Source organism: Onychomys torridus, chromosome 2 (assembly GCF_903995425.1).
Source record: "Onychomys torridus chromosome 2, mOncTor1.1, whole genome shotgun sequence".
Lineage (NCBI taxonomy): Eukaryota > Metazoa > Chordata > Mammalia > Rodentia > Cricetidae > Onychomys > Onychomys torridus.
In genome coordinates, this window is record NC_050444.1 from 62,960,864 (window position 1) to 62,981,235 (window position 20,372).

The following is a 20,372-nucleotide window of genomic DNA, read 5'->3' on the forward strand; positions in this document are numbered from 1 at the left end:
AAAGAAGGTCAAATGTCATCTCATTGCAGAACCATTTTAGTTAATCTATCAATTGACAACTCTAGGACCAGTTTCCTAGTATGTCAGTGGGCATTATAGGAAACCATTTGGTTTCCTATGCCAGGGAGTCTCCTTTTGATTCAGCATTTCAGCCTATTATGGGCAGGGAGCACAGGATGATGTATTGTCTTCTGTAACTGCTACCAGCTGACATTGGGGCATTGTTATCAGAGCCCCAAAAGGCTGAAAGGCTAGTCAAAGGCTGGGCAATGGGGCATTTGTCAGAAGCATGTGGTTATCTGACCCAGCTGTGGAGATAGGGAGCAATCACGTTGGCTGGGCTGGTCCACTTCAGCCTTTAGCAAGTCCAGAGCTCGTGGTCACTCGCAGCAGGTTGGAGTCAACCAGTGATGCTTGGATGTGTCCGCCAGCCAAGTGCAAACCTGTTGAGAGACAAGTTCAAACTAGGATCAGAAATTAAAATTTATGAACTTATTTGGAACTTTTAGGCCCATAGTCTTAGCAATTGGGAAGGGAAGGAGCTCCAAGACCAGGAGAGAGAAATACCATCCTTAGGAATAGATAGGTAGGGAAAACTCAAGCTGTACTGCTGTACTTATCTGGAGTCCTTTTTGACCTCTGTGAAGTGGATCTAAGTTTTATGACTTCTTTTGATCCTCTGATGCTTATATGAATTCTTTTTTCTTTTTTTCTTTTTTCTTTTCTTTTTTTTTTTTTTTTGAGACAGGGTTTCTCATTGTAGTTTTGGTGCCTGTCCTGGATCTCACTCTGTAGACCAGGCTGGTCTTGAACTCACAGAGATCAGCCTGGCTCTTGCTTCCTGGGATTAAAGGCATGCACCACCACCTAGCTATGAATTCTTATTTTACAAAAGGACATAAAAGCTTTAGATATATTAGTATTACCAATCAGTATTGAAATACATATTGTAGAAAAGCAGGTAATGGGTATCTGTAGAACAGCAGGAGTAGACTCAGACATTTGAGACCTAGCAAAAACTGCAGATTTGGGTTAAAAGTGTGTATATTTTTCTTTTATCTAAAGAGTCAGGTATAGATTGGACAGAGAGATCTTTGGCCTGATAAGAAGCACTTTTAAGTTTATATTTAGAAGACAACCAAAGAAAATCTAAAGTCTTGAGCTCGTGATTTATTTAAATCATCTATATACCTTTGTAACTGGTATTTATATCTTCAGTCATTTTCTGAGACCCTCGAAGCTTGCATAGACTTTTATGTCACTGGGCATGTGGCTAGCCATGATCAGATAGTGGTTAGTACTCTGCCTTTTGGCCGCAGCAGCCTTGGTTCAAATCCAAGTTATGACACCAGTTTTATAAAATGGCAGGAGAGATATCTTGGTGGGTTGGAGCTGAGAGGCCCCACAGCGGGTGAAAAAGAGACACACCTTGTAGACACGACAGGCGCAGTCATGGAGGGTGGGAGCCGTGGGGAAAGGCACACCATGCAGGTGACACTTGGAAAGTTTTATTAGGGGAAGGGAAAGAGAGAGGGCAAGAGAGGAAGTGGGCAGGGGCTGAGGAGAGAAGGAGGAGAAGAGAGAGAGGGGGGCAAGAGAGAGGAAAGAAGAGAGGGAGAGAGAGGAGGAAAAGAGGGAGACAGGAACAGAGGAGCAGTTGTGACCTTGTGGGAACAGAGAGAGGAAGAGAGGGGGGGTCTTCTCTTAAAAGGGACTTTATGTAGGATGACGTTGTTAGGATGGTTGATGGTCCAAGGTATTGCCTGTTTATTGGCCAGTTCCCCAAGGGGTGGGTCTGAATGCTAACGAAGACCAAGTTGGTTTTGAACTTATGGGTAGCCAAGGATGAGCTTGAACTGGTTTTCTTGCCTCTACTTCTACCTCTTACAGGCGTGCTCCACAGGTATGCTTTTGATATTCTTTGATACTGGCATTGAATACCAGGTTTTGTGAATTTTTGGCAGAGGGACATAGTTACTTGTGGACTGAAGTGAGTTTCTTAAGTGTTTGAAATTGAGGCATGGAACAGGGCTTGTGAGGAGGAATGTTTCAGTTAAGACAACAATATTCTCCCTTTAAAAGTTGTTAGAAGGCTGTGTGTGATGGCACATGCCTTTAATGTCTGCAGGCACCTTTTCCATGCTGAGCTGCCTGTTGGCCCTGTATGTTTAATTTTATGAGACAATGCCAGATTACTTTCCAGATGCTTATAAATGTGATTTTCTTTTAAACTCCCCAGGTAAGTGAGAAGACTTTTGAACTCAGAAAAAAGATGATTTCTTGTTGTTGTTTTGCTTTGAGTTTGTTTGTTTGTTTGTTTGTTTTTTAAAAGGTTTTTTTGAGACAAGGTTTCTTTGTGTAGCCCTACCTGTCCTGGAACTAGCTCTGTAGACCAGGCTGGCCTTGAACTCATAGAGATCCGCTTGCCTCTACCTCCTGAGTGCTGGAATTAAAGGAGTGTACCACCATGCCCAGTTGTTTTTGCTTTGTTTTCAAGATAAAAAGTATCTTGAATATAACAATATAAGACCCATTTTTAGGGTGCAGAAAATTTGGCTACGTAATTTTAAAGATATGATTTAAAGTATCCAGGAAGACAAGACTTTGGTGTATTTATATAATTAAAGTTGGAAAACCACCTTAGATTGCTTCTGATTAATGTGATTGGGATAGTGTAGCAAAATGTCATTGGATAAGTCAGAACTGGTTAGAAAGACTTGGTTGGTTTGGAGTTAGAGGCAGAAGTGCAGTGTAGTCACGCTTTTGGGCTGGTAGTGTTGCTGGGTGGCAGAGTGTGTCACAGCTTGTGGAAGGCAGTTGGAGTCCTGTACTGTGAAAACCAGACCAAACCACATTCCCAGAAAGACAAAACACACGCTTCCTCTCAAGCTCTGCTTTTGGCCATTTGCTGATCTTGTTTTCCTATTTCTGAGTAGCTCTTTGTTACCAAATGAGCCATTATTGTGAACCAATGCCAGTAAATTGATTTACTGTCCAAGATGAGGATGACAGGCCAGTTTTCCAGGTGGTCACATAGAAATCAGTCAAAGAGAAATAACCAATTGTAAGGTAGTATTCAGGTTCTTTAATTTTTTTTTTTTTTTTTTTTTTTGAGACAAGGGCTTAATGTGGTTCTGGCTGGCCGTTAACTGCCAATGCTGGAATTAAAGATGTGTGCCCCCAAGCTCAGCTGTAATTCACTGCATTTGAAAACTGCTGGAAGAACAGAAAAGTTGTGTCTTCCGGGTTAGATGAATAACTTCCAGGGGCTGGAGAGATGGCTCAGAGGTTAAGAGCACTAGCTGTTCTTCCAAAGGTCCTGAGTTCAATTCCCAGCAACCACATGGTGCCTCACAACCATCTATAATGAGATCTGGTGCCCTCTTCTGTCATGCAGGCAGAACACTGTATACATAATAAACAAATAAATATTAAAAAAAAAAACTTCCAGTGTGATAGCCATCCTCTCTGTCCCTGAGACTAACTATTGGATGTTATCTTCTAAAACATATTATACATACTTGTTAAAAAGAAATAAGAAACTTAACCTTCTTTTCTATTTTGATTTTTAGTTCAGCTTTGTTGTAACATTTTCTAGATTATTTTACCCAAGTTCCCAAGAGTACCTAAAGTGGCGTTTTTCATTGCTTTCAAAATAAAACAAAACAAACAAACAAACAAAACCCCTCTGTCTCTAGTGTTTTTAGTCTTCTATATCTTCTTTGTTTTTGTTTGTTTGTTTATTCATTGGTTTGGGCTGTGTACTTTTTCTTTTTAAGATAGTGTTAGCCAGGTGTAGTGGTGCAAACCTTGATGTATATACACACCTGAAAAATCTCTCTTTAAGGGAAGTCAGCTTGTTGGTTGGTTTTGTTTTTGTCCATGTTTTTGAGAATTATCTTGTGTTGATCAGGCTGCACTTGAACTTGAATTCTCCTGCCTCAGTCTCGGGTGTGAGGTGGTTACAGGTGTGCTAAGAGAGATTTGCAACTGTAGTTCACTGAGTTTTTTTTTTTTTTTTTAGGCAAGATTCTCTGTGTAGCCCTGGCTGTCCTGGAACTCAACTCGTAGAACCAGATTGGCCTCAAACTCAGAGGTGGTGGTGGCCTTTTAATCCCAACATTCAGGAGGCAGAGGCATGTGGGTCTCTGTGAGTTCCAAGACAGCCAGGGCTACACATAGAAACTCTGTCTTGAAAAACAAAACAAAATGTATATGGTTGTTTTGCCTACGAGTATGTGTTTGTGAGTCCTTTAGATCCTCATGGTCGCATGCATTGTGCCTTCTCCCCAGCTGTGACCCTGCGGTTCAAGAGACTGGTTAAAACTTTAGATGAAGGCTGAGGGTAGAGTGCTTGCCTAGCACTGCATGGCCTTGGGTTAGATTCTGACACCTAATCCTCCTGAGCCCCATCCTAAGAAAGGAAAGGCAAGGAAACATTCATGGAGAAGCACGTTTATTTAGTCTTGCTAAGTTGACATGACTGCCCCAGAACTCAATCCTGTTGTCTCTGTCTCCTGAGAGACTCAGATCACAGCCTTATTACAGATGCTACAGTCTGTGATAGTCCTGTTTGGGGACATTTATTGTTATTTTGTTTGTTCAGCAGTGTTTACTCAGGTTTTGTAAAGTGCTGTTACCGGTTATTTCCAAAGGCATCTTGGGGCTGGAGAGATGGATGACTCTGTAGTTAAGAACATTTGCTGCTCTTCCAGAGGACCCAAGTTCTGTTCCCAGCATCCACTTCAGTTGGCTCTCACATCCCCGGTGATGAAAGCTTCAGGGGATCTGATTGGTGCACTCCATGTGCATCTGTACCCAGGAGGCAGATACAACCTAGACATACAGATTTTAAAAGAAAAACAAAAAAGGTGTTCTGATAGGGTCTGAACTTGAAGTTCAGCTTGAAGTCAGAGGTGGGAAGGTTGAGAGCTTGAGGCTCTCCTGGACTCCATAGATCTCACCTCAAAAACAAACAAAGTGACCCTGACATCAGAGGCTGGACATAGATTTCAGTAGTCTAGTGCTTGAGTAGTTCCTGTGTTTGACAGTTTAGGAGTGGTCATTTTATGTATTGTGGCGATTCATAACTGAGCTCTCCATGAGTTATGCCTTGTATAGTTAATAAATAACTGTTACATCCCACCCCTGAGGATTTGGGTACTCTTATTGGACTAGAAGTCATTGGGTTCTTCATTCATTTTTCTTGTTCTGAGGTGAAAATCTTTGATTACTTAGACATCACTGTGTTTCTTTTTAGTTCTCTAGGTGGGTTAAATGATTGATACATGTAAAGATACATACTCAGTATAGAAAACCTAGAACATAAATAGTACAAAAAGAAAGCCTGAAGCCTACCCATAATTTTAGCACCTAGTACGATAAGAATGTCTTGTCTTTCTTTGTTTCTGTAGCATATTGGACTCTTTTTCCAAAATGTCAGAGCTCGTAAGATTTTTTTTTTTTTTTTTTTTTTGGTTTTTCGAGACAGGGTTTCTCTGTAACTTTGGAGGCTGTCCTGTAACTTGCTCTGTAGACCAGGCTGGCCTCGAACTCACAGAGATCACCTGCCTCTGCCTCCTGAGTGCTGGGATTAAAGGCATGAGCCACTACTGCCTGGCACTCATCAGCTCTTATTCTGCAAATTGATGATTTAAATTTTTCATTTCAGTTCTTCTAAAACAGTGGTGCATAAGAAAGATCTGAACAGGGGCTGGAGAGATGGCTCAGCCAAATCAGATGCTTATTGTGTATGTGCTACTGGAAAATGGTTTCCTGCTTTCTGAGTTTCAGGGTTAGTGATAATGAAAAATAAGTAAGTGAAGAAAATGAGACTGATATGTGGTTGTCAGTTTTTTATGTTATTAGTAAAGGTTTCCTTCCTTCCTTCCTTCCTTCCTTCCTTCCTTCCTTCCTTCCTTCCTTCCTTCCTTTCTTCCTTCTTTCCCTGCTTTCTCCTGTTCTGTTTCCCCGCCTCCCTGTCATCTGATCTTGCCATGTAGTTCAGGTTGGCTTCCAGATCGCAGTTCTGCTTTGGCCCCGAATGCTGGCATTTTCCACTCACCACATCTGGCTCAGGTCTAGACATTACTGTGTGTGACTTGACAGTAGTAGTACACAGTGGCACTCACTGTGAATATTCAGTTTGGAATATGAGTGCTGCAAAAGGCAGTGAGGTGTGCAGTCCCCATTCCAGAGATTTTAGTTAGGGATCTACATTTGCTTAACTAAACAAAGTAAAACACATTTCTTACTTGGTGTTGCACATACATCTTTTACACAGGAGGATCAGCTTAGTAATAGTTTTCTTTTGTGGCCAGAATGTTATTCTTCTAATAATTCCTCAGAATCTGCACATTTAGTAATATTTAAATTTCCTTTAGAATTTTTTGTTTTTGAGACAGAGACTTTTCTCTCCAGACTAGCCTGAAACTCAGTGCATAGCCCAGGTTGGCCACATACTCCCTTTGGTCCTCCTGCCTCTGTCTCCCAAGTGCTAGTAATACATGTGTGAGTTATCCTACCTAGTTGATGTTTCCTTTTAAAAACTCATTTCTTTGGGCTGGCAAGATGGCTTGTCAGGTAAAGGTGCTTGTTGCCAAGCTTGACAGCTTGGGTTTGATCCCTGGGACCTACATAATGGAAAAGAGAATTAACTCCATAAAATTGTTCTCTGACCTCCAGACAAGCATTATAGGCAGCACACATGTATGTAAAACACACAGTAATAAAATGTATCTTAAAAAATAATGAGGGCCGGGCGGTGGTGGCGCACGCCTTTAATCCCAGCACTCAAGAGAAGAGGCAGGCAGATCTCTGTGAGTTTGAGGTCAGCCTGATCTACAGAGTGAGTTCCACGATAGGCTCCAAAGCTACGCAGAGAAACCCTGTTTCAAAAAACCAAACCAAACCAATCAACCAAACAACCAACCAACCAACCAAACAAACAAAAAAAAAATGAAGCCGGGCTGGAGAGATGGCTCAGAGGTTAAGAGCACTGGCTATTCTTCCAGAGGTCCTGAGTTCAATTCCCAGCAACCACATGGTAGCTCACGACCATCTACAATAAGATCTGGTGCCCTCTTCTGGCTTGCAGGCATACATGCAGGCAGAACACTGTATACATAATAAGTAAATAAATTTAAAAAAATGAAGCCGTGGGTGGTTGGTTATCCACACCTTTAATCCCAGCACTTGGGAGCGGATCTTTGTGAGTTTGAGGCCAGCCTGGTCTACAGAGTCAGTTCCAGGATAGCCAGGGCTACACAGAAAAACCCTGTCTTAGAAAATGAAAAAATGAAAAAACAAAACAAAAAGAAAGACAAACAGACAAACGAGTTTCTCCTATATTGGGCTTTCTTTTGGATGACTTTAGGAGTGAGAAGTGAAGACTGTGTGAGTCCTGAAATATTAGTACTCTGTTTTTGTTTTTGTTTTTTGTCTCTATTTTCTTGTTTTTAGTGTCTCAAGACCTAGTGCCTAAGAAATCTTTCCTTGTTTTTTTGTTTGTTTGTTTGTTTGTTTTAGGTTCTAAATGGCTTCTAAGAAGTTGGGTACAGATTTTCATGGTAAGTAAAGTGTTAAATATCATGGTGTAAGCTATGATTTGATCAGAAATTTTAAGTTAATTTAGTATTTTGTTGTTATTTCTTCATGCTGAAGAGCCTGAGTAAAACAGAGTTGTACAAAACACAGCATGTGCATCCTAGGGCCTTCGATAATTTAAAAGTATTTCTGGGGTTGGGGATTTAGCTCAGTGGTAGAGCGCTTGTCTACTAGCAAGCACAAGGCCCTGGGTTCGATCCTCAGTTCAAAAAAAAAAAAAAAAAAAGTATTTCTTCAAATGGCTAGTTAAACTGTGGTCTTTAGAGTCTTTCTGGGTTTTTTCCTAGTTACTAAAGCCAAAGAAAGTTGTTTACTGTGAATCAGTCCCATATTACAGAGGTATCAGTAACAATTACAGTGTTACATTTGAACTAATAGTTTCGCTTGATCTTTTCTTCTCCCCTTCCCCCTCCTTCCCCTCTCCCCTTTCTCCCTCCCCTTCCTCCCCCTGCATATATGTGTGTGTGTTTTCCTGGGTATCGAACCAAGGGTCTTACGCATCTAGGCAAGTACTATATCACTGAGCTGTAGCTCAGTCCCTTCATCTTTTAAGGTATGACCTTCCAAATGTAGGCCTAGGCAAGAGATTATGACGTTCAGGCTAGTCTTAACATAATGAGTTGCAGGCTAGACTGGGCTACATTACCAAGAGTCTGTCTCAAAAAAACAAAAACAAAACAAAACAAAACAAAAACCCCCAAAACCAAAAATGATCCCCCCAATTTTTTTTTTTTTTTAAAGACAGGGTCTCGGGCTGGGGATTTAGCTCAGTGGTAGGCAAGCGCAAGGCCCTGGGTTCGATCCTCAGCTCAAAAAAAAAAAAAAAGACAGGGTGGTGGGATTAAAGGCATGTGCCTCTATGCCTGATTCCAAATTAAATTTTATTATATACACCTATAGAGATTTTGATACCTAAATTAGACCATCTTTTTATTCAGTAGGCAATTATTTCGAGAAGATCCAAGCAATACAGATTTTTGCACAACCGATTTTCCATTTTAGAAACTGTTTTGGAGGTTGGAGAGCTGGCTCAGCAGTTAAGATAGTATATTACACTTCCTGAGGATCTGAGTTCGGTTCCCAGCAGCTACATCTGCTTGTAGCTCCAGCTCCATGGATCTGCTGCCTCTCATCTCCTTTGATTATCCCACCCCCATATGGCATGCACAAATATATATATATATATACACATGTTTTGAAAATTGTGCATCATTGTTGCAGTGGTATACTAGCCTGCTTGGTAGCATGTGCAGATGCACTATACTGAACTGCCAGCCACTCAGCTGTGTCAGAGTGGTGCAACAGTTACTTTAGTTTCAGTTTAATGAAACATCTTTGGAAGTTTGAGTTGCCACACTTACACATGTAACTTGCGTAATACTGTGTTCGTTCGTGTGGTGTTACACCACTCAGACTCTGCAGTTAGCAGTCAGCAGCTCAGGTGGCAAGTCTTCAGGCACACTGGAATTTGCTGTGTAGACCAGCTGGCCTGGAACTCAGAGATCCAACTATCCCAGCTTCTAGAGTACTGGGTTAAACATGTGTGCCAATACAGGTTATTTATTTACTTAATTTCATTTATTTATTTGTGTGTGTGGAGGCCAGAGGTCAACATCAGGTATTGGCCAGTGAGTCCCCAGGATCCTTCAGTCTCTGCCCCACAAGTGTTAGTATGTACCACTGTGCCTGGTTTTTTAAAGTGGGTACTAGGGATTTAAACTAGGTTCTCAGGCTTGCACAGAAAGTATTTTATTCACTGAGCCATCTCCATAGTCCTTAACAATTTTTTAAAAAATTATTTCTCGCCAGGTGGTGGTGGCCTCATGCCTTTAATCCCAGAACTCAGGAGGCAGAGCCAGGCGGATCTCTGTAAGTTCGAGGCCAGCCTGGGCTACAGAGTGAGATCCAGGACAGGCTCTAAAACTACACAGAGAAAACCTGTCTCGAAAAACCTAAAAACAAACAAACAAACAAACAAACAAACAAACAAAAAAACCCTCAATATTTTTGTTCTTAAGTGGTTGAATTGATAAATGAGGAGCTCATGGATATTGAGCTTTGCTTCTGAGTGTGTGTGTCAAATATATTTATTTTTACAAAATTGCATGCAGTGTAGGTTGATCATATCATCTCCTGCTCTTTCCCATAACTCCTCCCAGACCCATCCCCACTCTTGCACCCCCAACTTTGTGTCTTCTTTTGTAAATAACCAAGTCCAGTTTGTGCGACTCATATACTCCTGGCTGTGGAATGCACTTGATCTGCCAAGGGAATACCCTTAAAGAAACCTGATTATTCCTTCTTCAGAAGACATCAGTCCATAATTCCTGTTAGGGGTGGGGCTTATGAACCCCTCCCCCCTCCATGCTAGAATGTTGACTGGCTTGTGCAGTTTTTTTTTTTGGTACTAACAGCTACCCAAGCACTATTCTCCTGAGTCAAGCATGGTGCATTCCTACAGTCCCAGAACTCAGAGGCAGAGGCTAGAGGATCTCAAGTTAGAGGCCAATCTGTAACAAAGATCCTGTTTAAAGTACAAATAAAAAATTACCCTGTTAGCTATTTTAGTATACAATATAATATTGTTGGCTCAAGTACTATGTTGATTATATAGTAGATCTAAAGAATTTATCTTGAATAATCAAAACTTTACACACTTTAACTGTCACCTACTCTGATACCTCCCTTTTAAGGGCAAGTTAGCTATTTTCTAGAGAAATTCTTTGCCCTTAAGTGCTATTAAAAGACTTAAATACTTTTCTTGCTGAGTGATAGAAAAGACATTTTGTTTCTGATCGTGAGCTGTAATTGCCTTATAATTTAATGTGGAAAAGGTAGCTTTGTAATCATTGTAATCATGATTCTAGTGTATGTCATTCTTTGTTGGCAAGCCAAGATGCTACTACCTTTTGGTGGTGGTGGGCCACCTGGTATATTTCTGTAACTTTGTCCAGAATCTGAAAAACTTGCGTTTATTTTTTATGAATGCTCTGTTAAAAAACTTTTATAGCTGGACATGAAGGTACATACACTTGTGACCCCAGAACTAGTGAAATGGGTACAGGAGGATTGTTAATTCATGGGTATTTTGGGTTCTATAGCTATTTCATCCCTACCCTCCTGTGGGAGTCCAGCTCCCACCTTTTGAAGGGTTTTTGGGTAGAGGAGAGAGGAATTAGGAAATATTAGTTAGAAAGATAGAAATGGATGATAAGAAAGACAGAGACACAGGCTAGCTTTGGGAGGGCCTTGGGTCAGTACTTAGCCACCTTAGACATTTATTCAAAAGGGCTTTGTATACAAATGCCAAGGGGAGATGCAAAAGACCTGTAGACCCTTCAAAACACCTGGTAACCATGCCTGTGGTCAAATCATCCCATTATTGCAGCCCTGCTGGGTAAAGCCAGCCCAGATTATCTGATCCTGAGTAAGTTCTCACTAGGAAGCCTCTGTGGGTCTCCACAGTTCCCCCTTCTTAATAATATAAATCTCAAGTGAGGGTGCAGAGCTTAACTCTATGCAGCTCTTATCAGCTTTCCACTAAGAGCTTGCAAGTAGCTGGAATAATTATAGCAATACCCCTGCTCCTTGTGACTGCTATACCTCCTAGTAAAGGAGTAGGGGATGATCAAGCTGGAATGGCCTTTTTGAATGGGTCTAAGACAGTTTTAGCTGCACCAAGCCCTTTTTTAAATCAGTAAACTCCTGATGAATCTGCATCAAATCTAAAGACTCCTTAGCATCACCATTAACATTAACAGGTTAATGTAACACCAATTTTAAATGGTCTTATCAATAAAAAAAAACCAAAACCCTGGAGCCAGATATTGGGGTAAATTCTGAAAGATCAGAGAGAACAAGCCACAGCCAACCTCACTTTGCCAACTCCTCAGCTGATCTTGTTTCCTCAGACTGAAGGCCTCTGAGTCCTCACTGAATGGATCTCAGCTGAACTACTCAAAAGCCTCTAGTTCCTGGTCCTCACACCTTAAGAACGGGAGTTCTTGTTTCCTCACGTTTTATATACTTTCCTGTGTCCTGCCATATTTCTTCATGGGATTAAAGGTGTGTGTCCTTCCCAAGCAAAGACATGAGATCTCAAGTGCTGGGATTAAAGGTGTGTGCTACCAAACCTGGCTCTGTTCCCAATGTGGCCTTGAACTCACAGAGATCCAGATGGATTCTGCCTCCCGAGTGATAAGATTAAAGGCCTGTGTGCCACCATTTTCTGGCCTCTTATGTTTAATCTATTGGCTGTTCTGTTCTCTGACCCCAGATAATACACAATATATTGGGGGACACAATATAGCACCACATTTTAACATGAATATTACTATACACGATTACAACTCTCACAAACTTACATCCAAAAGCAAACTCTCAATAGAACTATTTACACTTTACAAACTTGAGCAAACATCCAAAAGCAATCTCTTTTTACACTTTTTCCTAACAAAACATAGGGTACATTAACACAAGTTAACATTCATACAAAGAACAAGAATTTTTTTTTTAATTAAAGAGACTGAGGAATATTAACTCCCCCTTTTCTTTATAATTTTTTAAGCTTCATCTTGAGCCTGGGTAGAAAAAAAACACCTCCATTTCTACATCAAACAGTTCCATTTTTATACATACAGTTTGTGAGTCACCACAGTTAATATATATATGCATACACAAAACAATTCATAAGTCGTCATAGTTGATAATATATATAGGTGGAATCAGAATTGTCCTATTGCAATTGAATCACCCTATCCATCTCATTTCTTTCTTTCTTTCTTTCTTTCTTTCTTTCTTTCTTTCTTTCTTTCTTTCTTTCTTTCTTTCAGATTTATTTATCATGTATACAATGTTCTGCCTGCCAGAAGAGGGCACCAGATCTCATTATGATGGTTGTGAGCCACCATGTGGGTGCTGGGAATTGAACTCAGAACCTTTGGAAGAACAGCCAGTGCTCTTAACCTCTGAGCCATCACTCCAGCCCCCATCTCATTTCTTATATCTGAAAATTTAAACAAGTCAGTTCTGATACCAGTCTTAAAGTTCCAAATATGAAAAAATCCCACAACCAAAAATTTGTTGTAGTTTCCCTGAATGCAACAACTCAGTTCAATCAAGAGTCTCTGAAACTTTGCTCTCAGTTATAGCAGGATTTTATGGCAGTTTAACCCTAGGAACTCTGCCTCACGACGAAGGTAACTGAGCTGTTGTAGAGTCCTCTCAAAAAAGCTCTCTGCACAGCCAGCAAACAGAAGCTGTGTGACTTTGACTGCTAGCTTTGTCCAGGCTTTTATAATCCCATTCCTGAGGGGATGCCGCCCCTTCTCCACAGGGACCCCTGCTCACTGCTGCCCATGGTAGTCAGGCCTACCTTGGTGTCCCCAGAACATACACATGGACTCAGAGTTGCCTGCTCCCTGGCTCTCCTGGTATGTGCCCTGCAGGCATCCCTTTCTGGAGGCTCTCTCTCTCCTGCAGCCGCTATGGTGTCCTGCACACTCTGACAGACCTGCCCTGGCTGCTGGTGCCTGAAGCCTCTCCCGCTGCATCTCTGCTCTGCTCTTCAAGGTTGAAGAGGGTAGCCTCTAGGATCGTCAGTCTGGCTCTTACAAGCACTCTGGCTGACTGCACTCTCCTCACCACAGCTCTTTCATGGCAGAAAGCATGCAGAACCCTGTTGCTTGCCCTGGCTCTCAGCATCTGCCGCCTGTGCGCTTTGATGATGCCCAGTGGGTCTCAGCTGCGGATGCCTGGCTGGGGCAGCCACTGCTCCTGCTGCTGCTGCTGCTGCTGCTGCTTCTGCTGCTTTCTGAAGCTGACAGTCTCCGAAGTGACTTCTCTTTCTCTGACTGTTAAGTCTGCAGTGGCTACTCAGTTCCAGATACTGGTTTCTGTGTCTCAGGTCTGGCACTGGGGAAAACCAATTCTACTGTAAATTAAACCTTCTATTAAACCTTCACCATATCCCTATACCTAAAGCCTATCTTTCTCAAACTTCACCAAAACTTTTTCACAACTTTAAACCTAACTTAGTAAAGAGAGAGACAGAGACAGAGAGAGACAGAGAAATCGAGAAATTGAGAAACAGAAATAGAGATACTTGCTGCAGCCTAACTGGAACTACTCTGCTTTATATTTACAATTTTACTCATGAATAGAATTTCACTGCACTCAATTAATTCTGGGTATGCCCCCCTTAACTTGCAATGTTCCTTCTCTTTTATCTGCTGTGCCCAGGACCCACATTGGGCGCCATATGTGGGAGTCCAGTTCCCACCTTTTGAAGGGTTCTTGGGTGGAGGAGAGAAGAATTAGGAAGTATTAGTTAGAACGATAGAAACAGATGATAAGAAAGACAGAGACACAGACTAGCTTTGGGAGGGCCCTGGGTCAGTACTCAGCCACGTTAGACATTTATTCAAAAGGGCTTTGTATACAAATGCCAAGGAGAGATACAAAAGACCTCTCTCTTGCAATATGAAAGCACACCATACAGCCAAATATAGATCCTTTAAAATACTTGGTAACCATGCCTGTGGTCAAATCATCCCATTATGTAGCCCTGCTGGGTAAAGTTAGCCCAGATTATCTGACCCTGAGTAAGGTCTCATTAGGAAGCCTCTGTGGGTCTCCACATCCTCCCCCTCTCCCCCCAAAAAGTAGCAGGGTGGTAGTGCATGCCTCTCTCTTTGTTTTTAATCAAGATAGAGTTTCTGTGTGTAGCTCTGGCTGTCCTGTAACTCACTCTGTAGACCATGCGGGGCCCCTGAGAACACAGAGATCCACCTGCCTCTGCCTCCACGTGCTGGGATCAAAGAATTGTCCACCACCACCCAGCAAACTGTCTCTTGTTCTTCTCTCATTGAACAAGTCTCACCTGGTGGATGGGAGATACATGTATGAACATTTCCCCATTATTTAGGAATGCTCAAATTCTTGATCAGATTCTAGGTGGGGGGGGGGAATACGGAAACAGAATATTCAACAAAACATAATGACAGTTTGAACTCAATATTTGACTGAAGAGGGAGTTGTCACTTATCCTTTTTGTGTGTGAAAACAGGAGAGTGTGCGCGAGCGTGCATGCGTGTGTGTGTGTGTGTGTGTGTGTGTGTGTGTGTGTGTGTGTGCGTGCGCGCGCGCGCGCATATGTGCTGGGGTGAATATATATACATGTATATATGCATGTGGAAGCCATAGCACAGCCTTGGGTGTTTGTTCCTTAGAAGCTGTCCACCTTGTTAGTTGAGGCAGGGGCTTTCACTGGCCCAGAACTCTGCAAGTACACTAGGCTGGCTGGCCAACAAGCTCCAGGTAGCCCCCTGTCTTTGCCCCCAGTGCTGTACTTACAAGTGTACACCATCACTTCTGGCTTTTTTATAGTCGTTCTTAGGATCAAATTCAGGTCCTTAAGTTTGCAGCGCAAAAACCTCATTCACTGAAAGCCTCCGCCCCATTTGTTTATTCTTTTTATTCTTTTTTTAATTTTGAGACGGGGGGGGGGGGGGGGGGTAGTGGCACAAGCCTCTAAGCCTTTAATCCCTGCAGTCAGGAGGCAGAGGCAGTGGATATCTCAGTTGGAGGACAGCTGGGGCTACAAGGGAAACCCTGTCTCAAAACCAAAACAAACAAAATTTTTTTTGAGACAGGGTATTATTAAGTTGCTGAGACTAACCTCTAACTTATAATAGTAGCTGACCTTACAGTTTTCATCATGAGACTTTGATTGTATTTATTTTTAAAGGCCTATAAATAATTGTGGGCATTGCCAATTGAGAAAACAGTATATATACAAGTGTATGACCACATTTGGAAAATTTCCCAGAATAGTCATACTGCAGAGAAAATACATTGACTACAGTTATGGATTTAGTTTCTACATGTCTGAGAAGTAGTTCACATGTTTTCATTATGACTAGAAATTAATGGGAAGGAGAGACTCTGTCCTCCAACAGTGGGACAAGGATGCTTTTCCTGGAGAGGAGTTTGTGTATTCCAGGAGAATGGTGAAATGATAGCAGTTTAAAATCAAGACTTATGTGCATGTATGTTTGCCTGCTGCATGAGTTTATGTGTGTGCAAGAGCCATTACAGGCCAGAAGAGTCATCAGATACCCAAGACCTGGAGTTACAGGTAGTTGAGAACCACCATGTAGGTGCTGGAACTGAACTGGGTCCCCTGCAAGAGCAGTAAGCACTCTTAACTGCTGAGCCTTCTCTCCAGCCCCTGATAGCAAAATTTGTATCTTGGTAAGCCTTCAGAGCTACATTTTTTTTTTTTAAGAGCAAAAAAAGGTATATATGGAATCAGTGTTGCCAAGCACTCAGGAAAATATAGCATTGTGAGGCCCACAAGTAAGTCTTGTTTTACTAGGTATTAATATTGCAAAAGTAAAATTGATCAGTTATGTCATTGTCTGGCTAGTTCTGCCAGTAAAGTAGTTCACTAGAATTGGTCCAGAAGGAAACCCTGACCCAGCTGGAAGTGAGAGTGGGAGTGATGTACCAGAGGCACTGTCTTCCTCTCTGACCAGTCAGTTCTGGGTCACGCCCTGGGCCTTCTGTGCTGTTCAGTTACAATAGGCAGCACACCATAGGGAGTTCAAGCTGTTGAGCTGTATATGGCTTATGTTGTTAGATAGTTCTGATCAGATTACCATGATCTTGTCTGATTATCCTTTTCTAAGTGCTACCCTGCTCAGCTATTTCCCCACTGGTAAGGGGTTGAGAATGTAGCTCAGTGTTCGGATATAGCAGGCTTTTTCTTTTGGGTCACCAACCAGCTCCCAAGTCATGAGAAGGAGACTTCTTATTAGTTAGGAATGCTTGGCCTTATCTTATGCTTGTCCCTTCAGCTTGTATAACTTAACTTGTTTCTCTTCATGTACCCCGGGGATTTTTACCTTTCTTTCCTTTGTGTATCTTACCTTCACTGCTTCTTGTGTCTGTCTGTCTGGTGGCTGCCTGGCTTCTGGCCTTGGGCGTGTCCCTTTCTTTTTCTCCCTCATTCTCTCCTCCTTTTCTCCTCCTACTTACGCTCTCTGCCTAGCTATTGGCTGTTCAGCTTTTTATTAGACCAATCAGGTGCCTTAGGCAGGCAAGGTGAAACAAATGCAACACATGTTTACACAATTAAACACACATCCTTACATCATTAAACAAATGCAACATAAACAAATGTATCACACCTTTACAAAGTTAAAATGATGGGGTTGGGGGTTTAGCTCAGTGGTAGAGCACTTGCCTAGCAAGTGCAAGGCCCTGGGTTTGGTCATCAGCTCTGACAAAACAAAAAACAAAACAAAACAAAAACCCAAAAGCCAAACAAAATTAAAGTGATATTCCACAACAGTTGAATGCCTCACTTATCTGAGACATGACTATGGGTTTGATTCTCTTGTATTGGGCACGGTGTGGCAGAAATCCACATTATTCTAGAAAGTAGTAATATTCTTTTTTTGTTAAAGAAATGATTGTTTCCCTGGTACCCACTCCCTTCACCCCTAAAAGGAAAGAAAAAATAACTTTTAAATCTAATAAACCTATTGTGAGGGGTCCTAGCAGTTCAGACAGATGTGTGTCAGACAGTAGTGTAGGTTCTGAGAATACAAGGTGGGTATAATGGCACACACTGTAATCCCAGCTACTTGAGGGCGAGGTTGGATTGTGAGCTCAAGACCAGCCAGGGCTGGTACAAGACCTTATCACTCAGACAAAGCAGAGCAACCCAAACAAAATGATTTTGAGACTACATCTTCAAATAAGACTTATTGACTTGGCTGTAAGAAGCTTCTGTTTCCTTGGGCAAGACAGACAATAAGTGTAATAAAACTGCTGTGTAGTGTGTTAGAAGATAATAGGTACTGTGAGGCTAAGTCAGACTGTGAGTAATGAGGTAGGTAGCCATTTCCTGTAGGATGCTGAGGTTAACCCTGGCTGAGAAACATTTGAGCAGAGTTGAAGAAGTAAAGGAGTGAGTTATATGAATCCAAGGGAAGAGCATTTCAGATAAAGAAGCAGCCAGTATGGGACATTTTGAGGCAGATTTGAGCTTGACATCATTTCTTACGAAGGCTCCCATGACTTAGGGCAGTAAGCCAAAGACAATTGTTAGGAGCCGTGGACAGAAAGATCCAGGGGGCTTTTTTAGGCTGCTGTGAGTACTTTGGTTTTTTATTATTAATATTAATATTATTATTATTATTATTGTTTTGTTTTTCGAGACAAGGTTCCTCTTTGTAACCCTAACTGTCCTGGTCTCAAACTCACAGAGATCCACTTGCCTCTGCCTGTGGAGTGCTGGGATTAAAGGGGTGCACCTCACCGGCAAGTTCTTTGGATTTTACATTGAGCATATTTGAAAACAAATCCTGGTAGTGAAGTAGACTGAGTAGGCTGGTCTCAGGTCAGGTAAGCTGTTGCAGAAGGGATTCAAGTCTTAGGAGAGAGAGCATAAATGAATGTGTGTTCATAAGTAAGATTATAGCAGAATAAACATTAAGATTTATTTTCTGCTTTTTTTATTATTATTATAGGGACTTTCAGTTACCTTGATGATGTCCCATTCAAAATAGGAGACAAATTCAAAACACCAGCTAAAGTTGGTCTACCTATCGGCTTCTCCTTGCCCAATTGCTTACAGGTTATCAGAGAGATGCAGGTAAGTGGCGAATTTCACTTCATGTTTAGTGCATTAAAGACTTTTGATAAAGCTGTTCCTACATCTCTTTAATTGTATCTTATTACTCCTGTTAATGCCCGGTTTACAGTGGTGCCCAGACCTCCATTTATATGTTTAACACATGTATATTTTTTCTAAGTTTCTGTGCCTTGCACAAAACAAATTCCAGTTGTCCATTCCCATCCTCCCCTCTTCCCTTGTTGGTGTCCTCGCTGTCTGTAGGTGATGCTGTCTTCTGCTGTGCCTCATTTCAGCCTGCCTCAGTTCTCATCAGGCCACAGAGGAGCCTATTCAGGTGGCTCCGGCTTCAGGGTTTCCACATCAGTTCCAGAATAATGGATTTAAGGGTTTAAAACTATTTTGAGGGGTTGGGGATTTAGCTCAGTGGTAGAGCCCTGGGTTCGGTCCTCAGCTCTGGCAAAGAAAAGAAAAAACAAATAACTATTTTGAAACGTTTATAATTCAATAATAATTATTAAAACAAACATAGGGACATGAGATTTTGTAAGAGCACACTCAGCCATCTTCGTGTTCCGGGTGAGAAGGAGTTTGCTGAATACACTTTGTGCGTTTCTCCCTGTACCTGGCTTTCCCCATGAGTTGCCTCTGGATGGAATAGTTTTTTCTGGACTGTGCAGAAAGCTGTCAGTCTGTTAGAACTGTGCCTGAATGCTCTCCAGGACTTCTTTCTCAACCCTTTCATCTTTAGAGCTAAGTTCTATATATATGAGTACCTGAAATTTCTTCTTGTTTTTCTGTTGTTTTTTTTTTGTTTTGTTTTGTTTTTGTTTTTTGGAGACAGGGTCTCTCTGTGTAGCTTTGCGCCTTTCCTGGAACTCACGTTGTAGACCGGGCTGGCCTCAAACTCACAGATATCCGCCTGCCTCTGCCTCCCGAGTGCTGGGATTAAAGGTGTGCGCTACCACCGCTGGGCGAAATTACTTCTTGAAAGCACCCAAAAGCTGAGTGTTACTTCAGTAGGCACTTACCAAGTGCCTGCTTTTGGGAGGTGCTCTTGTGGGAACCAAGGAGAGAGAGAGCTTAGTGTCCTCAAGGTGCTTGTAGCTTAAGAGGTGTTGTAAGGAATCAGAAGAGTACAGTGAGCTCCACAACAGAAGGCTTGACTACACCTTGTTGGAAAGGAAGTTTTGTTTCTGGGGACGCACTAGGGCATCAGTGTGTCACTTTAAAAGTATTTTGCCTTCTACAAACTCTGTGCAGGAGAGTTCAGTTGCTTTGTTTTAATAGCTTTATTGAGATAGGATTCACATACTTTGAAATTTACTCTTTCAGGCTGTGTACTTCAGTGGTTGTTTGTTGTTTGATTGTTTTGCTTTTGTTTTTTGAGACAGGGTTTCTCTGTATGGTTTTGGTGCCTGTCCTGGATCTCGCTCTGTAGACCAGACTGGCCTTGAACTCACAGAGATCCATCTGGCTCTGCCTCCCGAGTACTGGGATTATAGGCATGCAGCACTACCACCCGGCCTGGTTTTATTTATTTTTTAATTAATTAATTAATTTTAATTTATGTGGTTTGGTGTTTTGCTATGGGTATCAGATCCCCTGGAACTGGAGATATAGACAGCTGTGAGCTGCCATGTGGGTGCTGAGAATTGAAGTCAGGTCCTCTGGAAGAGCAGCCAGTGCTTTTAACATCTGAGCCGTCTCTCCAGCCTCCCAGCCAGGGTTTTTAATATATTCACAGTTGTGTAAATTTCTAGAATATTTTATTCCTCCCACCCCCAAAGGAAATTCACTGTGGTCTTTGTGACAGGCACATTTAATTTATGTTTTTGTAATTAGAGTCCTAGGCCAGAGGTCTGAATCTGGAGGCTCCCCGTGAACCAGGTCTGGTCTTTTATCACAAAAGGCCAGGTGAAGAGAGGAATAGTGGTGAAGACAGGCAAGTCATGTATCCTCAGGGTGGGCACCTGCTGGAGTCCAGTTAGTACAGCCTGTCTGTCCCAGGAGGCTGGCAACTGTCCTGATTCTGTAGTATAAGCTGGAGGTTTGTACAGCTAGACATCTTAGTCTGGTTGAACATTATTTCAGAATGAGGCCTTGTTGTTGATAACAAAATTGT

The 20,372-nt window shown here is 41.9% G+C and overlaps 1 protein-coding gene across 3 annotated transcripts in view; it reads left to right on the forward strand.

Annotated features, from left to right (window-relative positions):
• The window catches only part of Ubap1 (ubiquitin associated protein 1), a 56,643-nt gene that overhangs the window by 19,205 nt on the left and 17,066 nt on the right, over positions 1 to 20,372 (forward strand). For all 3 annotated transcript variants that reach the window (XM_036179197.1, XM_036179199.1, XM_036179198.1), the window contains exons 2-3: positions 7,528 to 7,568; positions 18,144 to 18,268. In XM_036179197.1, the coding sequence (XP_036035090.1) occupies positions 7,535 to 7,568; positions 18,144 to 18,268 (159 nt within the window). In that variant the 5' untranslated portion in view covers positions 7,528 to 7,534. The remainder of the gene's footprint in view (positions 1 to 7,527; positions 7,569 to 18,143; positions 18,269 to 20,372) is intronic.